Source organism: Sinocyclocheilus anshuiensis, unplaced genomic scaffold (genome assembly GCF_001515605.1).
Source record: "Sinocyclocheilus anshuiensis isolate Anshui unplaced genomic scaffold, SAMN03320099.WGS_v1.1 scaffold1957, whole genome shotgun sequence".
NCBI lineage: Eukaryota > Metazoa > Chordata > Actinopteri > Cypriniformes > Cyprinidae > Sinocyclocheilus > Sinocyclocheilus anshuiensis.
In genome coordinates this window covers 157,683-169,632 of record NW_015537935.1, presented here as the reverse complement: position 1 = coordinate 169,632, position 11,950 = coordinate 157,683, and the positions used below count along the sequence as shown (strand labels likewise).

At 37.8% G+C, this 11,950-nt stretch overlaps 2 protein-coding genes across 2 annotated transcripts in view; one reads left to right on the top strand and one right to left on the bottom strand.

The window, feature by feature from the left end:
- Window positions 1-426: 426 nt before the first annotated feature.
- On the bottom strand, window positions 427-7,780 carry LOC107658542 (GTP-binding protein Di-Ras1-like). Its single transcript, XM_016447136.1, has 2 exons — window positions 7,498-7,780; window positions 427-2,678 (listed from the first exon to the last, which is right to left on the bottom strand). The coding sequence occupies exon 2, from the start codon at window positions 2,621-2,623 to the stop codon at window positions 2,036-2,038; it is 588 nt and encodes a 195-aa protein (XP_016302622.1). The 5' UTR covers window positions 2,624-2,678; window positions 7,498-7,780; the 3' UTR covers window positions 427-2,035.
- Window positions 7,781-10,059: 2,279 nt separating this feature from the next.
- The window catches only part of LOC107658524 (adenomatous polyposis coli protein 2-like), a 30,490-nt gene continuing 28,599 nt past the window's right edge, over window positions 10,060-11,950 (top strand). The window contains exon 1 of the mRNA XM_016447119.1: window positions 10,060-10,132. The gene's annotated coding sequence lies outside the window, so the exon portion shown is untranslated. The remainder of the gene's footprint in view (window positions 10,133-11,950) is intronic.

Genomic DNA, 11,950 nt, shown 5'->3' with positions numbered 1-11,950 from the left:
GATTTCACATACAGGATATACAGTGGGTACGGAAAGTATTCAGACCCCCTTCAATTCTTCACTCTTTGTTATATTGCAGCCATTTGCTAAAATCATTTAACTTAATTTTTTTTCCTCATTAATGTACACACAGCACCCCATATTGACAGAAAAACACAGAATTGTTGACATTTTTGCAGATTTATTAAAAAAGAAAAACTGAAATATCACATGGTCCTAAGTATTCAGACCCTTTGCTGTGACACTCATATATTTAACTCAGGTGCTGTCCATTTCTTCTGATCATCCTTGAGATGGTTCTACACCTTCATTTGAGTCCAGCTGTGTTTGATTATAGAAAGATTAGCAAAGCCACAAATGGCTGCAATATAACAAAGAGTGAAAAATTTAAGGGGGTCTGAATACTTTCCGTACCCACTGTATGTTTTCAGTTAGATGATGAAATGCATATATTAATGTTTTCGAGTGCCATCAACACTTGAAAAACAAAACAGAATAAAACAAAACACCAATCGACACCCCGAACCCCACCCTGTCACAAAAAAATAGCTTTTAGAAATGATCACATTTAGGACTTATTTACTGTGCTTCAATAAGGTATAGCTCTGTTCTTGATGAAAAGATCTCAATCACATTTAAAATGAAGGTAGTTTATATCATCAGACATGCATTATGCACTTTACTCTTGTTATACCAGGTTACATCACTGGCAAGCCAGTTAACTAAGAATGTCCTTCGTCCCGAATTGTTTTCCGATTTGCAATAGGCTTTTGTGATGCTATAGTAAATGGAATTTGGAAGAGCGGATAGTGTCGCCTCTTCAGCTGTGCCCAGGCCTCTTCCTTCTTTGGATGAGAATCCCGTACAATGCAGAACCAGTTCAAGACTTTCATGTCTGCATTTTCGACACCGTACTATTAAAGACACAGCCTGATGTAAAAATGGCCACATTGATGATTTGGTCTGTCTTGAATTCAATAAAAAGTCAACAGAAAGCAGTAAAGAGAGCATGTGTGAGAATCGTGGGACATCCTCCCTGCTTCATGTGTCAGCTCTTATAGTCTTGTACACAGAATCACTACAGGAGCCAGAACAAACAGGTGAAGGGAGATGGTCGACGGTTTGGATGCACACTAAAGATTACCTGATTAAGACTGAGAGGGATGGAGAGTTAAAGGGAAAGTTCACCCAAAAATGAAAGTTCTGTCATCATTTGCTTACTCTTGCGATTCTGTTTAACACACACACACAAAAAGAAATATAAGAATCATAAAGGTGCAAAAGCACCATCAAAGTATCATGAAGGTGGTCCATATGAATAGTGCTCTTTTCCAAGTCTTATGAATGCATTCATTAGATCTGAGTGAGAAAATGGCTGAAATTTAGAGTTTTACATTCACCATGGGTCAGTTTGCCATGTTATTGTAAGAACTAATGATATTTGATTTACGAACAAATTGTTCAAGTCTTTTCAAAGAATCAGTTGATTCAGTTCATAAAATTGGTCTGAATTAATCATTCACATGTTCAACTTGTGGTAATGACTCTGAAACTCAACAGTTATCATATGATATTATATGACCTCCCTCATAAGACTTGGAATACACCTCACAAGTCATACGGACACCTTTTTTAAGATTTTTGGTTGCATGGACAAGTGCGGCCAGTACAATTGTTTTACAATTTTTCTCTTTGTGTTCCCTGGAAACAACAAAGTCATATGGGTTAAAATCAGGGCCGTCCTTAGCTGATGCGGGGCCCGGTGCGAGGTAGGGAGCGGGGCCCCCTTGGTCCATTCGCAATCGCGTTCTGGGGGGGGGTCCGTTCGCCGCGGGGCCCCCACAAGTGCGGAGCCCGGTGCGACTGCACCAGTTGCACCCCCCTAAGGACAACCCTGATTAAAATGACAGGACAATAAGTAAACGATGACAGAAGTTTCATTTTTTATGCATACTGTTCCTTTAAGGTGAGGGACTTATGTACATTTTCGAGAAGTCAGTTACACGTTGAGTGATGCGATCGTGGATCCAGCCTCTTACATCACACTGCACTTGGCCTTCAGCTTGTCTGCACGTCTCTGCTTGCTGGAGCGCATGTTCAGACTCATATCACGCTTCTTATCCAGATTCAGGAGCTCTTGAAAAAGCTCCTTCACGTTGGTGTTGGTCTTGGCTGATGTTTCCATGAACGCGCATTTCCAGATGTTTGCCTGAGCTTCCCCCTCCTTGGTCTCCACCTCGCGCTGGGTCTCGTCACTCTTGTTGCCAACAAGCATGATGGGGATGTTCTCCACGTTACCTTTGATGGCCAGCACTTGCTGGTAGATGGGCTTCAGCTCCTCCAGTGACTGCCTGCTGGTGATGGAGTAGACCAGGATGAAGGCATGGCCCTTGGAGATGGACAGACGCTGCATAGCAGGGAACTGGTGGCTGCCAGTGGTGTCAGTGATCTCCAGAGTGCATACGCTCTTGTCGCAGCTGATGACCTGCCGGTACGTGTCCTCCACTGTCGGGATGTAGGTGTCCCTGAAGGTGCCTTTAACGAAGCGCAGAACCAGGGAGCTCTTGCCCACTCCCCCTGCTCCAAACACCACCACCCGGTAATCGTTGCTCTGCTCTGGCATGCTTCTTGGGTTTGTCGGGGTATGTGGTGGTTAAGACTCAATTATTCCCTGAGATCTGAAAAAGGAAAAACGTTTCATTTGGTACACATGCACATTAAGACAGTGCATCCAATATATATATATATATATGGAGCGATGACTGATAGAATGTATTTTTAGTCCAGTGCCTGTATATAAGATTAGTATTGACCAAGTTCAGAGGCTGTCATATGTGGATCAACTTACTATGTTGTGTATCTTCAACAGTTTCAATATGAAAAATAACTTCTATATTGACTCAATGGATTTATTGCATTTTGGGGGGGGAAATGTGTCATGGATTTATTGCAGTTTGGGAAAAAAATAATACAATTTTATAATAAATCTTTGAAAATCAAAAACTGGATTTGAATTTTTTATGTTATTATAACCTAAAGATGCTATGTGAAAGTTTGAAACAGAAAATAGTGGTTTTCATCTTGCCACTTTCTTGGTAAAGAAAACACATTTTTACTCAAATTAATCAAAATGGATTTATAGCGTTTTGGAACCAAACTCTTCATATATATATATGAAGAGTTTGGTTCCAAAACGCTATAAATCCATTTTGTTTAATTTGAGTAAAAATGTGTTTTCTTTAACATATATAACATATATATATGTTATCTGATGTTCACAAATGAAGAGAGAAAAAAATACTTTCAGTCTATTCCAAGCAATCTATTAGCAAAGAAAGGAAGACCAGCACTGGTGCTTCCAACCCAATCTCACAGAATCTCACAGGAGGTGGTGGTTTCATATGAAGTTGTACGATTTGAAAAAAGCATGAAGGTCCACCACTAACCCTACCTCTAAACATCACATCACTGGGGGTGTAATCAGATAATATGATAACGTACAAATGAGATTGTACAAATTCATATGAATTAGCCACCAATTCACCAAAATGTAGTTACAAATTGCCATGTGATTGCAGTGGTTGCTTTGGTTCTTCTCCAAGTGACCTACTACATTGTCTGTGTGAACTGAAGGTCAACCAATAGTGTACTTTGGTTATATGCTACTCATATGACCAAAATGACAAAATGAATAATTATCAACCCATGAAAATGTCTTGCGATTATTATTTAAATAAAATAAATCTAAATAACCATTGGCATAAATAAACTGCCAATTAAAATCACTACTGACACACTAATTGAATTATAGTTATTTTTATATTATTTTAAGTATTTCATATGAATATATTAATGATGTAAATAGGATTCAAATAAAATTAACTCAAGTTTTTTTTTTTCATTTTAAATGTAATTTTATAATTGCATTGTATATATTATATATCTGCATGCCATCTCAAGTACATTATACTGTGCTCATGATTGTTTTATATGTTTTATATATTTTTAATATTCTCACTTTTTTTACTTTAAAATGTTAGTCTATTCCAATCAATCTATTAAGGAAAGGAAGCTACGCTATTCCTGAGCATGTGCAATCAGCATGTGAAGGGCTGGGCCCATAACCCAACTTAATATGCAGAGATGGCTGTAAGTAAGCATAGGTTGATTCCACCAAAAGTGTAAACACTGTGGCTCTGTGGCACTATCAAAACATTGATCTGTTTGTCTGAGCACCCGGACTAGCTCAATACATCAACATCAGCTCAACCAATAATGTGCGTCTGAGGCGGAACTCTCTGATTTTCTGACCAGCTAGAGACGGAGGGGTGTTTGGAATGATAGTTTGATACTACTGGCGCAGAAGTTTCACCAATAATGTGTAACAAATATTAAAGCAAAACATAATTTCTGATTTCTTTCTTTTTATTTAGACGTGAAATATGACGTTCTTGACAGTTTGTATGAGATACTACAAGACACCATTGGTAACAGGGTTGCCTGACATTATTATTTACCTATGAAAGATTATGTGTATCTTTAGATGCATTTACATTGTGACTGTGCCTCAGATGGTGTGAACCACATAGAAAGGATGGAAAGAGAATGGTCAGCATTTTCCTGACGTGAATGTTTCTCTCTCTCGCTGTGTGTGTAAATATATACATAAGAGTGTATGTCTGTGTGCCTTTGTGAATTGAGTAGGACGGTCTCTGCTGCCATCAGCATCAAGGTCATCTATTAATGATATCTTGCTCATTTATCTTGCTGTGAAGCAGCCGTTGGACTCAGTCTCCTGTGGAAAGCAAGATCACACTAGATATTTCTGGCACCTTACTGGATTCTTGCAGCATTTGGAGACAGGGGCCACTTCCTGACTACCTCAATAGAGATTTACTCAAATGCCTAATTGTCACATGATTGTCATAGATCGATAAACACAGAACAGACCAATGCGGTCTGCGTTTAAGAGCTGGAAAATGCTCACATCTACTCAGCCCCAGAGGAAAATTCAGTGGTACTTCTGAATTACCAGTAATGATTATCACTCAGATGAACAGAGACCAGATGAGCCTCTTACTGAAGACTTCCTCTTTGGTTCGCCAGCAGCATAAGATGCAATCTCAGTGGAAAGCAAGTTTTGAATATTAAGGATGTTTTGTCAAGCCCTTATACATCTCATATTCCATTATTTAGTTTTCTATCATAGTAAAACTGTGATCAGATGTAAAGGTCAGACATTTTATAAAGAGGCTTAACAAATCCTGTCCATTGGAGTTAATGCACAAGACTGTGAGAGATGCGATGTGCTTTTGAGAACAATGGATCAGGCATATGAAAAAGAAATGCCAGAGTCAAGATAAATAAATGACTGAATGCGATACCATTTCTGTACTTTCTGTCCTCTCCACAGACACAAAAGTCAAAGTAATGAGATACCAAGTCATAACTATAAGATAAAAAAGTCATATATATTTTATCAACATACTGATTAAAAAATGTATATTATTTTTTGTTTTTTTTGCCATAATGTCAACATTTTGTCATAGTGACTTTTTATCTCATAATTATGACTTTCAATGTCTTAATTTCAACTTTTCATCTCATTTGTTTAATGTCAAAATTATCATTATCAAAGCATTACTTTTCTTAAGCGGCAGAAATAGGCTTCTATACGAGTGCTTTACTAGTATTAAATATTAATCCCAAGTATTAAGTATTAATCATATTCACACCAAGAACGATAACTATAAAAATGATAATAGCAATAAATATAATAATAGTATATAATACATGAGAGTCCACACCAACACATGATAATGTTCTGTTTATTCTAAGTGCTTGCTGCAGTTATATTGCCTGCCACTTTAAATACGCAAGCTCTTTAAAAGATTCTGATTGGCTAAAAATGTTTTTATCATTCATCAGCTAGAAAAAGAATAAAATAAAAATCTGAAAATCATTCTGGTTCTGAAAATCATTCCAACAATATTGCCCTCCTGTGTTGTTTCCATAATATTTGTGGTGTGGACAACTAGAATTAGACCTATATTATTATTGTTATCATTACAGTTATTGTCCATGGTGTGAACAGGGCTTTACTCTTATTAATATCATATAAAATATAATAACTATTGGTGTTGCTGGCTCTGTTTCATAAAGCACTAATACTCTAAACCATGAATTACAGTGAGTTTACAACAGTTAATATTCCAAAGTCTGCTTGGTTGGCCATGAGTGTGCTGTTCCCACTGAGGCTCCGCTGTAGATGGTATCGCATTTGTTTTCTGCTGGTTTGTACCAGTTTGCGTGATGTAAGTAGAAACATCAGGCCTTTGAACACCTAAGATGTATTAGAGATACTCCCTGAGCTACTCAGGAACATCTCAGATGTGCATCGTTTTTGGAACTCTGGGAATTCTCTGGTTACTGTGGAAACAGACCTGGAGGGTATGTATAGAGTGGTGGAGAGAATGAGCAAAAACAAGAGTGAGAGGATGCCATCAGAGATAATGATGAAAACGAAGCCAGACTGAGCCAAAACAGCATATTTCTAATGTTGCATGTCATCTTTCTGTCAGTTACCCTAGTAACCAACTGGCAAAAACAGTGGGTTCAATTTACATCATTGCAGCCTATTCATACACTGAGGTGAAAGAAACTATTTATAGTGTTGAATGATTACTAAACGAAAATATGTAGTCTCAGATCCCTTCATAGGACAACTGATTATTTGGATATTTCACCAAAAAAATAATAAAAATTCAAAATCTACATCTTGAGGTGAGGAAATGTGTAACTAAGGTGGCATGAAAGGCTTCTACAGGAGACATGCAAACGTCTATCGCATGTGATGTCTAAAAATACCACAGCCCATCAACTTTCTTACTCTATAAGCTCGATCCTGAGCCCCTCGGAGCTCTGATGGAATGCAGATCCGAGATGGTCCGCATCTCTTAATCAACGGGGGTTCCTCTTACAACTGGCGTTAATATTGCGCGTTACGCTGTAATTAGGCAACAATCAAAACAGGCATCCTGTTATTTTCTCTCAGCCAGTTGGGTAATAAAGCACATATAGGCCATGCAACCTGAATGAACAAGCACTTCGAAACAATGGGAGGACGTGGATAACAGAATACGCTATTTCAGATTTCGTTTAACTTACATTCATGCGGAGACAAATGCATCATCCGCGCGTAATTCACATGAATTCGCACTGAACCGAACGTCATTTTTAAGTCGATAATCGCTTGTTTGTCGTCAAAAGAGCATCGTCCACACACACTGGCGATGAATAACAAACCGCAAGGGACCCTCAAAGTCATTACGTCGCTGTGCGCACCAAAGATGCTATTGCGGTCCGTCACACGAAAATCTAGAAGGACGTGCGTCAAAGACATGAGCGTATCGATACATGAAAGCCGCGTTTATCTAAACGCTTTACATAATCAAACAATTATGCATGTACATCTAGTGAAAAGCGATGTATTCTTACCTGGCGACTGTGAAGCAACGTCCCAAATCTTGTTAGTCATAAATTATAGGAAGCATTAGGAGATCAGATACACGACAAATGTCTTACATTCTCTATAGTACCAGTCCCGTTTCATCTTCTCGTGTTATTTGCATGGCGTAAATCGAGCGATGTCGCTGAAAATGCTGTTATTGCTCTTCGGGCCAGCTGTCCTACCACGTCCTCTCTGACGCACGCAAGCACGCGATTTGCGGCTCATCACCCCCGCGTCCTGTGTCCCGTTACACGACGAGAACAAAAACCCCACCTGCTCTATACCGTTAAACTGCTCTCCATCTACGCCATGTTGGTCATACAACGTTGTTCCGTCACTAAAGGGGGCATGTTACATTAATAAAACACCATTTTGTGCGCGACATTTCCTCTATGGGCACACACTTGGAATGGATGGAGGAACCGGAATTATGAAAATAGTACAATATCTTAAAATAGCTATAAAGAAAAAAGTGTTTCAGCTATCAGACTTTCTACAATAAGAGAAATAAAGGAACAGAAATTCAGGCACGGGTAGGTCTGCAAGAGGCCTGTTATTTAAGCGTGGTTTAAGGGCACACCTGTACAAACAAATAGTATAGAAACCCCGCTCTATATATATGGTTAAGAAATAATACATACGGTTAAATCATCGATATATAAAACGTTTTTTGAGATCAGATGTCATACGTGGCACACCTGCTGCTGATGTAATCAGGTCGTATGAACGCTACGTATATAAATAACGCGTTTCACTTCCGAATAAGACAGCAGTTTTAATGAAAAAAGAAAAAAGAAAATATATAATTCACTATAAGCATTACAACATTCAGCTATTTACATCTCGCAACAACAGACTTCCAAGGCGTTGACACACCTTAACTATAAGGTGTGCTTATCTTGTCGTCAGAATAAGATTTTGTTAACTGGTGAACTAGTATTTGTCTCCCTCCAGTGGTTTTCTGATAAATCGACAAAGCAATAATTTCAACATAATCATTCCAAAATAATGATGCTCAGCCTTTTTGACACCAAAGGCACGCCACTGTCCAAGAGAACAGTAGAAGTCAATAGTTTGATATTTGTGCATTTGATAGACACTTGTATCTAAAATGACAGTAAATTCAAGGTATGAGTTCATCAGCATGTTTTTCTCTTGAATGTTAACCCATGACATAACTATTGCCGTCCTCCAGAAACACATCTGTATTGTTCCGTAATAGTTTTGTATTTTCAATATTGGAGTAGGCTATATTGTCACAAACGACCCATGAGTGCTGAACTGTATCTCTTTTTTTAACCTTAAAAAGGGGTCATATGATGCTGCTAAAAAGAACATTATTTGGTGTATTTGGTGTAATGAAATGTGTTTATGCGGTTTAAAGTTAAAAAAACACATTATTTTCCACATACTGTACATTATTGTTTCTCCACTATGCCCCGCCTTTCTGAAACGCATCGATTTTTACAAAGCTCATCGGTCTGAAAAAGCGAGGTGTGCTGTGATTGGCCAGCTATCCAATGCATTGTGAAAAGCGAATACCTCAAGCGTGAGACGGAAATGTTACGCCGTCTTCAGGATATGGCGGCGGCAACAATACTACAGTGAGAATGGGGCGTGTTAGAACGAGCCGTTTTAGGTAGGTGTGGCTGACACTGAACTTTTATAAAGAATATCTCTTTGGATTTGAGACTTTAGTCTTTGCAACTTTACAGATCTTCTTTATGCACCAAGAGCTTGTAACACTCCAAAGAGAAAGGAAAAATTGAAATCGCATCATATGACCCCTTTAAAGTCAACTGAAAAAAAAAATCTTCTGAACATATTCAGCATTACTGCATGGGGGAAAATATATGTATAATATATGTATGTCGACCAATATCAGGACATGTTGTCACAATACAGCATATACGGTATTGTCTTAATGGAGCCATTAAAAAAGCTTTTAAAAAAATAACTTACAAAAACAGTAATGCATCTATGCAACACAAACAGCAAAATAAAAGGTAATACAAAACCTTTGTTTTGGCCTACAAACATGCCTATTGTTTATTATCATTATTAATCAATCAAAATGAATAAATTTGATAAATTCATAACATATTTGTGACAGCTCAGCCTGAAAGTAGGCCTAATGGAAAAAAAAAAACTTTTTTTTTGACCATGCAGTCTTACATTTCATTCAAACTGCACCTTCATTACATACAGAGCTGACTCTTGACTGAAAGTGGTTTTATTGTGTTCACCTGTTTACACAACAGCTTGTATAAAAAGCTATATATCATATGTACATGTTAAAGAATTCTAAAAATAAACATTACTATTAGGTTATTTATTATTTTTAATAAAGAAACAAGACAATGTGACACATCTTAATAATATTGCAACCGCATTTCTCGACAGAGCTACGTTTGCAAGTTGAGGTAAATGCATATTTTTCTTTCAAATATATACGTTTGAGAAAAAAAAAACTGAAAAGAGAGAGAAGAAGAAAGCGCATGTGTGTGGGAGGGAGAGAGAGGCGTGACATCAGAGCGCGCAGCATCACTGAAAGCAGGGCATCATCTCCACAGAGAAAGACAGCAGCGCCTCCACGCCCAGTAAACAAATGCTGAACATGAGGTAAGATTTAAACCAATTCAATCTATTAGTCTAAATGATAAACCACGGATGACAGGTGTATCGCGACATATGCATGTTTGCGGGGAAATCTAGCTGCTATATACGCTGTGTGTCCGTGAGACGTGCTGAGGTCCTGAGGAGAATATTTATGAGGGCGCCAGAGAGGACCGTTCACGAGTCCAAATTAGATTGAATTAAAATGCTTGAGTGAAATAAATATGTTGTTTTAGGGACATACAAATCAAAGATGTTCTCTGTCTGATATCGTAGCTAAAATATCACTACCAAGGTCAACAATAAAACAACAAGGATATCTGCTCTACCTGAGTCATGGGTTTTAATATTCACAAACCCGAGGGTGAGGGTCATTGTCTTATTCAGTTTATCATTAAAGCTTCCTAGCAGTCATTTGAAGCCATTCGATGTCCATAGAAGCAAAATAATGGAATCTTCTGCAAATTTGTTTCGGCCTCCATTACCGTGAATTTTCAATGAGCACAAAGAAAATTTGAGAGTATTCGTCATGACTGATTACATGTTATTAGATTTGTCAGTAGCCTACATTATTGTAAATAGTCTTTTTAGAAACTGGGTTCACCCAAAACCAAAATTAGATGTGTCTCAATGACCATCAGAGTTATGGAAAACTGTTAGAAAAATCATTGTTTTATTAGATAGATAGATAGATAGATAGATAGATCCCAGATAGCATATGTACGTCTGCTAGATGTCTGATAAAGATCTCTTGATCTGGAAAGCATCTGCTGTCTACAAACGTCTGACAGACGTCTTTCAGATGTCAGTTTTACATACATTCTAAATCATAAACATCTTAAAGACATCTAATAGACATCTATTTGACATCTAAAAGGAAACGTCCTATAGACGCATTGCAGATGAGCAAACACTCTAAAAAAAACGTCTTGCAGATGTAAATGCAGACGTCTCCAAGATGTACGTGTGCTATCAGGGGATAGATAGGTTCATGGCATAAAACTATTGCCTAAAATACCCAATTTACTGATGAAGAAATAATAATATACGCATAGTGAGTTAAATGGTACACCTGGATTTTATTTGGATAATTATTGTATTTTACATCTGCCATTTGGTAATTGGCATGTAATAAGCAGTGTAGTGTACTGACAGCCTGATCAGATATTGTATCACCCGATTTGAGTTTATTTTATAATGACCAGCTGACTGTACATTATCCTGCTGGAATAAATCATTTGAGTTTTGAGAGATAAGACATGAGCACAGCTTTAGGAAACACATTTATGTACTATATAGCATATTATGGAGACCATCATTTTTTCAAAATATTTCTTAGATGGATGCTGAAAACTGGCTAAGAATTTCAGATTGATCTGTAATAATATGTGAAATTCTAAGACAGACTGTGTGTCTGAGGGGAAAAAAATGCCCAGCAATACATGATCCAGTTAGACTATTAGCATTAAGCTGAATGGGGCTGAACTGAAGCCAGAGATCTTCTACCTGTGCTTAATAAGCACAAAGGGTGACTTCAACCAGCATAAATTCGAGATGTTTCAGGGACCAGGGAGTCACTGTCCACACACACCCATGTCTGGACCACCCCTGCACAGCTTAGAGACTGTGACACCCCTGGACACAGATGTGATGTGTTAGGCTCCCAAAAAATAAAAACATGAACTGCTTACATAATGTTATTTGAGTGTTATAGAAAGTGACAGCCATTGTGTGATGTTATTCCTAGTAAAATCTTGCTGCCTATTCAGACACAAGATAGTTGTGCTTTATGAACAAACTATAAGAGCTTGCTATATATATATA

Excerpts from the sequence above, each read along its gene's own strand:
- LOC107658542 (XM_016447136.1), bottom strand. The coding sequence starts at position 2,623 with ATGCCAGAGCAGAGCAACGATTACCGGGTGGTGGTGTTTGGAGCAGGG.